We start from the raw sequence: 12,835 nt of genomic DNA, 5'->3' as shown, positions 1-12,835 counted from the left end.
GGAACCGAAAGCTCGAGTCACAAGCATCAATGAAACCAACACTATCGCACGGGAAACAAGTTTACGGTGGGTGAGTAGAGCAGCAACAATCCCTCGTGGTGTCTTTCTAGTTCAGTTAAAGCGCACCGACGACGATCACCGATGATGGTTTCAGTCTTCAAATCGCAATCGCCGGGTGCAAACTCAATATGGGAAAAGTGTTTTTCGGTCAGATAATTCATTCCAAGTCGCTGGACAACTTGGAACTGATTACGGATGGGTTCGTCGCAGTTCGAGATGGAAAAGTAACTGAAATTGTAGTTCTACTGATAAAGTTGATAATGCGATTATTGTTCTCTTCCGTTCAGATCGTAGCAATTGGTACGCGGTTGGAGTTTGAAGCTGTGCCGGAGAAAGAAACTTATGAAAAAATTAGCCTATCTGAGTCACAATTTTTGCTGCCTGGATTCATCGATTGCCACATCCATGCGCCTCAGGTGCCCAACATTGGGCTAGGTTTGGACAAGGATCTGCTGGGGTGGCTGAGTGCGTACACGTTCCCACTGGAGGCACAGTACAAGGATGTGGAATTTGCCGAACAGGTTTATCGCACGGTTGTGCGCGATACACTCGCTAGTGGAACGACCTGCGCATGTTATTTTGCCACTATCTACAACGGTAGCAATAAGGTGCTGACTGAGGAGATAATTCGCCAGGGGCAGCGAGCTTTCGTTGGGAAGGTTTCCTCCAACCGTTGTTGTCCGGATTTTTATGTGTAAATGAATGATTTTATTTTTTTTAGAATAAATGTTAAACTCTTTTTGATTTTTTCAGTGAATGTGGTACGGATGACTCAGTGAAGGATAATATTGATTTTATAGAGTATGTTTTGTCAAAAAACATCGACCGAGTTAGACCGATAATCACACCGCGTTTCGCAATTAGTTGCGATATGAAGTTGATGCAAAAATTAGCGGAGCTTGCGGAACGGTATAAGTTGAACATCCAGTCTCATGTTTCGGAGAACCTGGGAGAGCTGGATGCTGTTAGAGAATTTTTCCCCAAAAACAAACATTATTGCGATGTTTATGATGAGGCAAAACTGCTAACCAGTCGATGTGTTATGGCCCACGGAGTGCACCTGGAGGATGACGAGTTGCGTGTGTTGGCTAGCCGGGGGACATCCGTGGCGCACTGTCCGACATCGAACACCAGCCTCGGTTCGGGAATGTGTGACGTAAAACGGCTGCTGGCTGCCCGCGTGACAGTCGGACTTGGAACTGATGTGTCCGGAGGGAATAGAATCGCAATGAACGATGTTATCAGAGCAACACTGGACGTTTCGCATCATCTGAACATGATGAAGAAGCAGAACGTACAGGGAACTGGTAGTGTGGCACCGACTGAGGATAATGCTAAGTACGTGCCGTTAAACTATAAACAAGCGATTTATTTGGCAACGCTGGGAGGAGCAGAAGGTAAGGGTAATTTTTCTCGTCTGTAAACAGCGAATAGATAAGACCTGAGTTACGATGCGATTTTAGGCACTGTCTTTTATGATTGATTACAGGTTATAAGCTGTCTTTTTAGTCTATCAACAATAGCAATTTTTTTAATCAAATTATGATAGCTTATAAAAAATTACATTGAAATATAACCCCGCTTGTTTTTTACACAGCATTAGCCATCGCTGACAAGGTAGGAAACTTTCTCCCCGGAAAGGACTTCGATGCTCTACTGATCGACACTTCCGTGTACCCCATCAATCGCTATCAGCTGCCACCCGCACTAACCGAGAAGAAATCCGCCGAAGAAAAGCTGCTGGAGCTACTTCAAAAGTTTGTCTACGTGGGAGATGACCGCAACATAACCAGCGTATTTGTGGCCGGTCAAAAAGTCAAATAAAACGCCAAATATTATTGTTTTCAATACATTCCAGTTGAACACATAATGGAGATTTTTTTTTTCTTCATCATATCAAATACCTGTTTTTCCATTCCAACAAATCATCCTCTCACGCTATAAGTATTATCTCATCTCAAAGCGTGTAATCATCTTCGCTGTTTGCTTAGCGTTCTAAGCAGCTCTCAGGTCAGCGCGATTAGTGTGCTGTTGCTGTTAGTATCCACTGGCGCATCACTTGATCTAGTCGCAAACTCAAGGCGTTCCTCCCTGCCGCCGCCAATTTCCCAGTACAAGTCGATCTCTAGTCTTTTCCATCGCCCGTGCGTCATGTTACCATCCACAGCTCTGGTGCTCTTTGCCATTTACTTTCACTCCCCGGTGGGTAAGTATCCATCACAGTTTATCACATTAATTTACGGCCTAATTTACCTAGTTGAAACTTGCACTGTTACAGAGCCAGCGACGAAATGTTCCCACAGTGTTGTATTCCAAAAGATCCTTGGGTTACGCCCAACCCTGGAACGCAGAGTCAGCGATGAGAAATCCGTACTTCCGTTGTACGTTGCCAGCAAGTCTAGTGAAGAAGCCGTCAGTGTGAAGTGTGCGCGACTTTGCCGTGAAGATCCAATCTGCAATGGGTACCTGCTGGTATTTAGTCAGAATGTCTGCTACGGGTACACAACCAACCGGACCGCCCTCGGTGGTGGCTTGATTCGGACCCATTATGACTACATTGACGATTGCAACCACCAATTAGTGCCCGATGCTAATGTTGCCTATTTCGTGAAAAGCTGCTTGGACGGTTAGTACCTACTTATCTTAGAAGTGAAGATAATTTTCGCGACATCGTTTTCAAAAAACGGCTCGTGTTTAGTTGAGAGCACGACAACAGCTTGCTGCTCTCTGTTGTGCCGCATGGTTTGCTCAGTCTCAAGGTTAACTCAGTGCTGCTCTAGGGTAGGAGAATTCACATTGTGATAAAGAGCCTAATGAATAGAGCAACTGACGAAAGCTTGGATAAACTTCCGGATGGTGGATATTTTGTGTTTCGTTTATGTGACGCCATCAAGAAAAATTTCATCCAATCGATTACAACAATTCACCTGCCCTAAAGGACCCGCTTCCCATGTTCGAAGCAGTGGTGATATCAGACTGGAATATATTAGCTTCAACAACAATCATACTCACTAATTAGTGAGTGCATTTGTGTTATGCAATCCAGTGTTTCAAATGTCATCTCCTGACAAAAGAATTTCAACTTCAGTATTATTTTGTTGTTAAATAACTTGTTTCGACAGTGTCACTCTCTTAGCTACTACCTGAAGATTCGTCACTAAAACAGTTTTTTTTCACCGTTAAACATTCAATCAATATTCTAGCTTTATACGTTTGAATGTTTTTGTAACGATTACCCCTTTAATGTTTTTCTTAAAACATTGTCTGGGCTAAACCTGTTAAAGACTTTGCTAGTCTCATTCAGTGCTAGATAAGGTTGATGGATCACTTTTTTCTCTAACGTTTTTAATTGTTCTGTCCGCCAGATTTCACCTTAAATTTTATTGAGGAGAATTTTCTAATATAACTTGGTAACAAAGAACTAGACGAATTTAATTTTTTTTATATATAGATCCCGCTAATGGAAACTTTATGGACCGGTGTGATCTTCAGATATCAGACATGTTGTGGGCCCAACTTGAAATGAGAGGACCCAATCTGGAAAAAATTATTTTTTTTGCAGTTTTAGACATGATGTTTCGATAATTTATTTCGGGTCAGTTTCGCTTTCTCTACATATATTTTAAATCTACTTGTATATATATTCAACTCATTTCAAGGCCAAACGGTATTGAATCCAAAAATGACCGATTTCGAGGCACCACTTCGAATTTTTGAAGACACAAGGCTCGAAAACAGGTAATGCTCCACCTGTGAAATGCTATTTTTTATTTGCCGCGGTGAAGCCAACATTAAACAGCGTTTCAACAAAAAAAGGCATTATCTATTTCCGAATCTTGTGCTTCTAAAAATACGAATTGAGGGCTCGAAATTGGCTGTTTGTGGCTTCAATACCGTCTCACCTTAAAATGACTTTGAATCAATTTTTTGTTAAAATTATTTTAATTTGCCTTGATTCCTTTGTAAATAATTATGCTAATAATAGAAGTGCGGAATACAACAAACACAACAAAAGATCAATACTTCTAGTCGCAATGAGTGGTGCATACAGGAATATCTATTTGAATAGTTCGTTGCCTGATTAACTTTGAATTATTTTTACGTTTGAAATTCTCTAGATTTCATTCCTTTTATTGACTGCTTTTGAAAATTTCAACAACAAAATGTTAAAATATGTTTTTTTTCAATTTCCGTTTTCTGTTTATTTCCATCAATGAAAAATTTTTTGTTGAACTAGTTATAATTAATTATAGTAGTTCATTATATTCTGAATTTAAATGTTGAATCCTGAATTTTCCGGGACTGGTCATCTTTTCGATCTAATGCAAGGCCTACGATGCGATATTTTAAAATTTTCGTAGTCGTCATAATATTTTTACAATGAAGCATTTATTTCGAAGTTTCCATAATTAAACAGGCTTCCATTTTCTATTTTATTCTTTGCCCTAGTTTAGACATTATCCGGGAAACTATTCTACTTGAATCTGTGACGATCCTTGAAAGCATTTTTCTGCGATTTAGGGTTTTTTTTTCTAGTACATGTTTTTCTGTCAAAAAGCAGACCCCCGGGCGGTATAACAAAAGATCAATATTCCTGATCGCAGTGAGTGGTCCATACAGAAAAAATATATTTTAATAGTTTTTTGTCTGATTGACTTTGACTTAATATTCCGTTTTAAATCTCTTAGATTTTTTTCTTCACGTATTGGTTGCACTAAACTGTTTAAACAGAGTTTTTTTTTTTTTACTTACGTTTTCTCATACTTACTTTCCAGCTGAACCAACCCTCAGGATTCCACGAGCGTCACAATGCAAAGTGGTCCAAGGGCAGCCAAAACCTCAAAGGTCAAAGTGAACCAATCTGTCAAATCATATTTTTCTAGGCTTCCTTAATCCTTCTGGGACAAGAATCCAAAATTAGAGAGTGCACATATGTCCAAGGCATACTTTTATCGATTTTAGAAACTTCCAATTATCTAGAGATGTGTGTATTGTGCTCAATTGTTGTCTTATAAACATATTTCGGGTTAAAAATGCCTTGAAACTATAGTTGTCCATGATAGCCCAGTTTTATTGGAAAGGTAAATTCATAAGCTTCAAAATGGTGAAGGTTTGATTTAGCGAAAACTAGCGATAAATAGCTCTTTATCCAGTTTAGTTTCCAGGTTCAGACCAATAATTTTCCTTTATTTTACATCAAATCTCACCAATGTTATTTTAATTATGTAATACATCTTAAAATTTAGTAAATTAATATTATACTGTAGAATAAATAGATTTATAGCTTTTTTTTTGAAAATCGTTCAACGTTCAATGCTTGAGATATTTGATAAAAACCTGCTCGAATGCACACCTACAGAATTTCATTTTGAGTAACTGATTAGGTTTATGTTGGAGAACTAGCTCTCCAGGGGAATCCAGGATAAAGAAGGGTCGCATGACGGAATTCGGTTCAGTTAAAAAAACACCGAGGCGTATCTGGTGAGTAACTACCTAGACACATTATGTGGTTACAATTAACCTAACTTTATAAATCCGAATCATTTGAGTGGTCCTATGATGAGTTTTGACCATTTTTGGGTGGTTCTAGGTATGTTATGTAAATATTTTGGAACTGTTTTGGTCAAATTTTCCGGAATAATTAAGTCGGCGTCTTGTACTCACTGGATTCGAGTCGAACACCATTTATGCGGGATTGTTGTCCGGCATTATTTCAATAGGTTCCGTCCATTGTACTGCCCATAAACGTATAAGAGTCACACTGCCAAAAACGTACTGAGTAAAACGCAGTAGACGCAGGTAAACCATAGCATTTTTTCCTTCCTATGGATTCAATCAAAGAAACAAAAATTTAAAATAAGCATTCATCCGGGGTAAATATATTTGTGCAGAATACTTTTATATGCAATAAGGTTATTGTTGTTCCGATCAGTACACTTTATTTGGTCTTTTAATGAAAGTTACCATGATTTTCTGCTAATTGGTTTTAGCTCTGAGCCTGTTATGCGTTTATTCGTAACGTGAGACTGACCAAAATCAATATTTTTTTCATCATTTTATCAACAAACCTAACTTTTGTTGTAAATTTTCGAGAGCACACGTAATGTAAAGAAGTTTCTAAGGTTTATCTCAAAAGTGATGAAAACTCACATGGGACTGTTATGCATTTATGGGCAGTGTACCCTTCATGCTTTGTGTATGGTATGTTCCGGGAAACGGGACGCCAAACACTTTATGGGAAGCCCCAGGTGCCCAGCCGGTAAGCCGCTGCGCGGCGCTCTGTCCTCTCTTCTTCGTTTCGCGCACGCTGCATCCTCCGTCTTGCACGGAGGCACGCACTGCGAAGGTCGGCTATCGCGTCCGTCCACCAGTAAACCGGTGGCTTTCCATTCCTAGGTTGGCGAGTCCTAGGCATGGTGGCGTCGCACGCTCGCGATAGCATAGCAACTAGTTGGTCAGCAGTCGGGCGGAGCCAACTGCCCCCCTCGCGCTCCCTTCTCATTGCCTCTTCGAATACCTCGGCATCAAACTGCGATGTCTTCCACCCGCGAACGGTCGGAGTGTTGGCTCTACCCGTCGCTTGCCGCCTCTCGTTGTTGTCTACACTATAACAGACCGCCTGGTGGTCGCTATTAGTGTAGCCATCGTCTACCCTCCAGTTCTTGATCAGTCCTGGGCTGGAGAACGTCACGTCGATGATCGACTCCGCGCCATTCCTGCTAAATGTACTTTTGTTCCCAATGTTGGCCAGATCTAGGTTGAGCTTTGCCAAAGCCTCCAACAAGATCTGGCCCCTCTGGTTCGTGAAGCGACTTCCCCACTCAACAGCCCAAGCGTTGAAGTCGCCCGCCACCACCAACGGCGTTAGGCCCGTTAGCTCCATGGATAGGAGATCGACCATCAGGGTGAACCTTTCGGTAGACCAACGTGGCGGAGCATAGCAACTGCAGTAGAACACTCCGTTCACCTTAGCAACTACGTACCCTTCTTCTGAGGTTGAGACAACCTCCTGAACCGGGAACTTGCCCGTCGTCCATATGGCCGCCATACTGGACTTATCCGCAACCCAGTTACCGTTTCCGGGAGGGATGCGGTAGGGGTCCGATATGATGGCGATGTCCGACAACGACAACTTTAAAATTTATATCAAAATTCATATAGGAAAACTTACCTTCGTGTATTTTTCATTCTAGAGACCTCAGAATAGGTTTAACCATACGTTTTATAACTTTTGAAGGTGCTTAACAACTTTGCCGAAGGCTCTGAAGAGCTAGGGTGTCCCAAAAAAATGTTATGATTGTTCAAAGTTGAGTATGTCGAATTAAATGAAGAAAATTATTTTTCATGCCAACACTACCAGTGTACCGGCGTCAGTCAGAATAACATCAGAAGTTACCTCTGCAACATGATTCAGCTGAGTGTATGAACTCGATACGACAGGATACTTTGATGGCAATATATTTTAGGGGCATCCTAGCTCTTCAGTGTCTTCGGCAAAGTTGTTTAGCGTCTATATTACACTGCTTTAACGCAATGTAGAGCATTAGTAAAGCATCACTGAGCGCTCTAGAATTTAGGGGAATGCAAAAAAGTAGGTTTTCCCAAACAAATTTTCATACAAATTTGAAATGCATTGCGCCAAGCGCAGATTCTGGGATACTGTTTTTCTCGTCAACAACTCTCTTTTTGTATTTTTCGTTCGAAATTTTTAACTTTTTTTTTTGTAAATTGCGCTTATCTTTCGTCTGTCTAATTTATGTCTCAATTTTCTATTTTAATAGCTCTTTTTCTGAACTTTCTGTTTAAATTGCTTTGTATTTAATTGATTTTTACTATTTTTTGCATTAATATTGGAAGGAATTTTTTTTCAGTTCAAATTTTTTGTTGGTCATATCTAATCTTTTTATTTTAAGATTCTCTTGATGTTTGACAAATATAGCATAAAATTGTTTCAATTCTAATCTGTTTTGTTTCAATTACAGTTTCATTAAAATGCGCCAGCAATAAGCTTTTCCCGATCGTGACGATCACCGGTGCCAGTCTGGTCGGGCAGAACTTCATCCAGCTTCCGAAGCTGATATCGCGGGAAGAATGCATCAACGGGTGCCTTCGGGAGCAGCGTTTCGCATGTCGATCGGCACGATTTGTACACTCCACCCGGAACAATCGACAACGGCTGTCGAAGAAATCCAACCGAATACAGTTGGGGCAGTGTTTCCTCAGCAAGGCCGATAAATTCACCAATCCTGAATCGTTTGGCTACGGTTGGGAAGGTGAAGAGTACCTGGAAAATCAATGCCACGAAATGCGACGGCACGAGGCACGGTGCTCGTTCGAGCAGAATCGTGACAGTGCGTTTGTGTACGCTGATGATTCGATGATCGTTTCGGACGAACGAAGCTGCAGTGAACGATGCTTGCATGAGGATCGTTTCGCTTGCTTAGGCTATACGTATCACAACTCTACGAGAGGATCGCCAATCTGTTCCCTGCACTCGGATGATTTGACATCGCTGGGTCCAAGAGCAGTTAAAGTGATAAACGGCTCCGTCTACGCTAGGAGAGTTCAGTGTTTATCGATCGATGCTCAGTGTCAGAGTGTTTTGATAAAGGTGAACTTCGATCCTCCTCGGGGATTTTACGGAAAGATGTATCTCAATACGCCGCAAGTGGATTGCAGTCAGGACACCAGTAATAGGACAGCGAGAGTTTTGGAAATTGTTACCGGAAATGAAATCGCAGAATCGCGCTGCGGTATTCGAAGGGCATTCATCAAGGAAAACATGTTTAGGTTAGCTAACGTATTGACACTTGTGCTAGGCGTTGATCTAATTTATTCTTTTTATGATTTTTAGTTTCCTGATATTCGCTTACGTCTACATCCAACAAGATACAGCAGTTCGCACACAGTCGGATCGAATTCTCAAAATCGGTTGCATCCATCATTCCGGTTCGCAAAACACCACGACGCTGATGGCCAACATGCCGATGCAGCCGACGGTAGATTTTATCCCGCACAGGCAGTCTTTTAGCTTCGGTTCAACAGAGCTGAACAATGGTACGGCGAAAATCACGAAACACGTCACCGTCAAACTGATCGACGTCGCAACGCAAACCGAAGTGCTCGAGGCAACCGTCGGTCAGCTGATCGAAATGCAAATCATTTCCGTGAACCGCGATTATGATCTGATGCCGTACGATCTGATGGCTCACTCGGGTAGCGAAACCATTCGATTGTTGGATGAAAAGGGTTGCCCCCTGAATAGGCGAATTTTCAGCGGCTTTCGGAGGCAAAAATCGTCCACAGCAGCGGTCACGCTGCGGGCGCGGTTCCACGCGTTCCTGCTTCCCACCTCAACGACGGTAAACTTTCGACTTACGCTGAAATTTTGTTACGAAGCATGTCCCAAAGTGGTGTGTTTTTATCAATAAACATTTATTTATAAAGCTATTTTTGGTGATGAAAGCTTGCTACTGTTTGGTACTGCTTAGTTTGGTATTCTGTCCCTCAGATAGGCCATAATCGATTCGGTTCCTTTCTCCAGTATTTGATGACGCGGCTGTCGGAAACCGTTCCCTATTATATCCAATGTACTAAAAAGAAAACCAGAGACATTACAGCCATAGTCCAATCTTAATGTTCTATCAACTAACGTAATATTCTTCAACAAGCCAAGAATCGGTGGCACCTGTTTGATGTTGTTGTTGGCCAGATCCAGTGTGGACAATCGCGGCAGACCACCGAGACCCTGTCCGGTGGCATCGATTTCCTCAATTTTGTTATCACGAGCGAGCAGAATTTCCAGTCCCTTCAGCTCGTAAACACACGCCGGAATGTGCTTGAGCTGATTGTTGGCCACATTCAGCTCCCGTAGCGTAACCAACAGACCGACCACTTCCGGCAGGTCGGATATCAGATTGTTGGAAAGGTTCAAATAGCTAATACGATCGAACTGCGAGAAGAAGGACGGGACAGTTTTGAGTGCGTTGAAGCTAAGGTTTAATTCCGTCAGAAGGTTCGCGAGATTCGCCAATCTGTGAACGATCAAACAGTTACTAACATGCTTCCCGTAGGACACAATTTAATCCTACCCAGCCGGAACATCCGCTAGCTTATTTTTGCTAATATCGATATTATAGACCGAAGCTTCCATCGCATCGAGAAAAACCTGCTCTGGGATGTCGATCAGATTCTTGTTACTCACAATCATAGATCGGCCCTTCTTCATCTGATACACATCCGGGAAGGTGCTTTCCTCGAACGGTGTCTTCACCTGCTCCTGTCGCTGCTGCCCGGGACCGTCTCGATCCCTCAAGGTTTTCAAAATACGCTGTGTGCCACACTGAATGATGTCCCGGCGAATCGAACGGATCGGATTGCCGTCAACCTGCAAACTCACCAGATGGGCAAGCGTCGACAGGCAAGAAGGCAAACTGCTGATCGAGTTGTTCGACAAATCCAGCCGGGTCAGGCTGGCCAGCATCGATATTTCATCCGGCAGCTTTTCGATCTTGTTATCGCGAAGATCGAGTACCTTCAACTGTGGCAAATTTTCGCAAAAATCGGCCGGAATTGATTTGATGAAATTGTTCGAAATGTGCAATTCTTTCAGCGCATCGCAGCCCGTAAAATCGGGCAACTCTCCGATATCATTGTGCTGCACGTAGAGGCACTCCAACTTGCGCAGTTCGCCCATTACCGGGGGCAAGAGTTTGAGGTCGTTCTTCGTTAATTCCATTTTGTGGAGATCTAGACGGAAGAGAAGTTATCGTGACTTGATTTCGTGCGTACCATTACCCACTAAACTTACTTCTCAAATTGACAATATCGTTGGGTAATTCTACGAGACGATTGTTATTAAGGGTTAGCTGTTGTAAGCGGACTAGGAACCCGATTCCACCCGGTAGCGAGTTAAGACTGTTAAATGAAATGTCCTACCGAATAAAGTAGAAGTAATATTAGACTCAAAACTGACGTTTTAAGTAGATTTTTTACCAGCACTTCTAGCATGATCAGATCACTCACATTGCTGTGAATTTCCGCGAACTCATTATGCGAAAGGTTAAGTTGTTTTAGCTCTTTTAAATTGAAGAAACTTTCCGGGAGTTCCGTTAGCTTGTTACGACTCAGAGTGAGTTTAATTAATTTAGTAAGGCAACCGATTCCTTCCGGCAAAGCTGTTAGAGCATTATCTTGCAGCTGTAAATGATGAATGATTTTGGGACCAACACAAAACAGCACTTAACCCTACCTAACTTACATTCAACACAGTTAAATCCGCCAGATTTCTCACATTCTCACTAATGCTGGTGAGAGCATTCGAACTCAGATCCAAATTGGTTAACGTTTTCTGATTCCACCAGCTTTCCTCGTCGTTCGTTCGATCCAAGTCGTAGCGCACGTCCTTATCGCAATCGTCCGAACCGCTTAGGTTCCACAGTTTCTCCGGCACTACAACGATGCAAAACAAACCAGGAAACAGTTAGCATTCCAAAGCATTGTCCAGAAACTGACCCCGAATTTTCCGATAGCGACGCTTCGGATAGGGAATCCGGGTACGCGATCTCCTCATTGTGCTTGTTGGCTGATCCTCACTCGGACAGTACCACATTTCCGTCTGGTTTTACTCAGTAAGCCAATAAGAAGATCGAACAAGATTTAGAAAGGACACTGACTTTCCGTTCCGAACTTTTCGATTCAGTCGCGCACACAAGCCAATAATGATCCACTCTCGTGATCGGGTGAAGAACGATTGAGGGTTTGGAATCTAAAATTCGCACTAAACCGTGCATCTTGGAAGTTAATAGTACGTGAAATTGGATATTATACTCGGCAGTGTGTCATCGCGCTACACCCATTTACCACCAAAAACAGAATGTACTAAAAATCACCGAAGCGAAGCCGAATTCACCTAAATCAAATACTATCGAGTGCCGTAACATCTCGGATAGGCACTACACACAGTGTTATGAAACATACTGGAAGATATCATGTTTCGAACACTTACCCGTTGCCAGTCCTTGCCCGGATAGATTCAGGGTGCCTGTTTTTAGGGCTTGTTTGATCTTGACCTTGCTGAGCACCTTATCGTCCTCTTCCTTGTTTTGCCAGTGGAACACCGGATTCAATTGCTGCTGTCGAATTCGACTGCGAGCCACGTGGGGTTTCATTGTGAGCACTTTTTTCCCCCTGGCCGCAATTTTGATGCAAGCTGTTGGCCAGCAAACAAACACTGGAAGTTGAGCGAAATAGGTTTTGGCAAATAATCACTTTCCAACAGTCATGTTTTTTTTTTCTAAAACTGTTTTTGTTTTGGTTTTAAGCACTAATCTCTTTAAATGTTCACATTCGAATGCTTCTCTCGGTCAGCTAACTCTCTGTTTCGTCGATTCCTAAAGAATGCAGTGCTGTAGGCTCGTACCGTACGTAACAGCTGACGATGCCGAGTGAAACGCGCGGACCCCTCTGACTCTGCGGGTGAGCTGAGAGTACAAACTATTCCAACAACCATCGAACGGCATAGTGGAGAAAGATGGCAGCAAGAGGATAAACGCAGTGAAAGGTACGCTCAACGGATAGTAGGTAAATGTAAAAAAAAAAAACAGCCCTCCGCTGGAAAACTTGAATACAATGAATGTCTTTCATTCAACTATCTTCGCTTTAGAAAATAAAAGCATACGAGTTATCATTATATTAAATTTAAAGTTAGTACCAGATATTCATAAATATTCGCATAAATAATCATTAATCATTCATCTGTTGCGAGAAAAATGAA

General features: G+C 42.2%; 3 protein-coding genes across 5 annotated transcripts; 2 read left to right on the top strand and 1 right to left on the bottom strand.

Moving 5' to 3' along the window:
* Positions 1-58: 58 nt before the first annotated feature.
* On the top strand, positions 59-1,930 carry LOC129718342 (guanine deaminase). The gene is made up of 4 exons (XM_055669039.1): positions 59-284; positions 348-754; positions 814-1,457; positions 1,658-1,930. Exons 1-4 carry the CDS (start codon positions 189-191, stop codon positions 1,882-1,884), a joined length of 1,374 nt encoding a protein of 457 aa, XP_055525014.1. The 5' UTR covers positions 59-188; the 3' UTR covers positions 1,885-1,930.
* Positions 1,931-2,026: 96 nt separating this feature from the next.
* Positions 2,027-9,688, top strand: LOC129718343 (uncharacterized). The gene is made up of 4 exons (XM_055669040.1): positions 2,027-2,266; positions 2,339-2,686; positions 8,043-8,850; positions 8,915-9,688. The coding sequence occupies exons 1-4, from the start codon at positions 2,212-2,214 to the stop codon at positions 9,489-9,491; spliced, it is 1,788 nt and encodes a 595-aa protein (XP_055525015.1). The 5' UTR covers positions 2,027-2,211; the 3' UTR covers positions 9,492-9,688.
* On the bottom strand, positions 9,475-12,552 carry LOC129718340 (leucine-rich repeat-containing protein 40). Of its 3 annotated transcripts, none has more exons than XM_055669024.1 (7): positions 12,068-12,552; positions 11,321-11,511; positions 11,056-11,259; positions 10,871-10,994; positions 10,152-10,809; positions 9,714-10,094; positions 9,475-9,653 (listed from the first exon to the last, which is right to left on the bottom strand). In XM_055669024.1, the coding sequence occupies exons 1-7, from the start codon at positions 12,228-12,230 to the stop codon at positions 9,548-9,550; spliced, it is 1,827 nt and encodes a 608-aa protein (XP_055524999.1). In that variant the 5' UTR covers positions 12,231-12,552; the 3' UTR covers positions 9,475-9,547. The 3 variants fall into 3 exon arrangements, with proteins under 3 accessions (XP_055524999.1, XP_055525001.1, XP_055525000.1); XM_055669026.1 differs by lacking the exon at positions 12,068-12,552 and adding an exon at positions 11,736-12,021; XM_055669025.1 differs by lacking the exon at positions 12,068-12,552 and adding an exon at positions 11,575-11,729.
* Between the last annotated feature and the right edge of the window lie 283 nt (positions 12,553-12,835).

This window comes from Wyeomyia smithii, chromosome 1 (genome assembly GCF_029784165.1).
Source record: "Wyeomyia smithii strain HCP4-BCI-WySm-NY-G18 chromosome 1, ASM2978416v1, whole genome shotgun sequence".
Taxonomy (NCBI): Eukaryota; Metazoa; Arthropoda; class Insecta; order Diptera; family Culicidae; genus Wyeomyia; species Wyeomyia smithii.
This window is presented reverse-complemented; position numbering and strand designations above follow the sequence as displayed.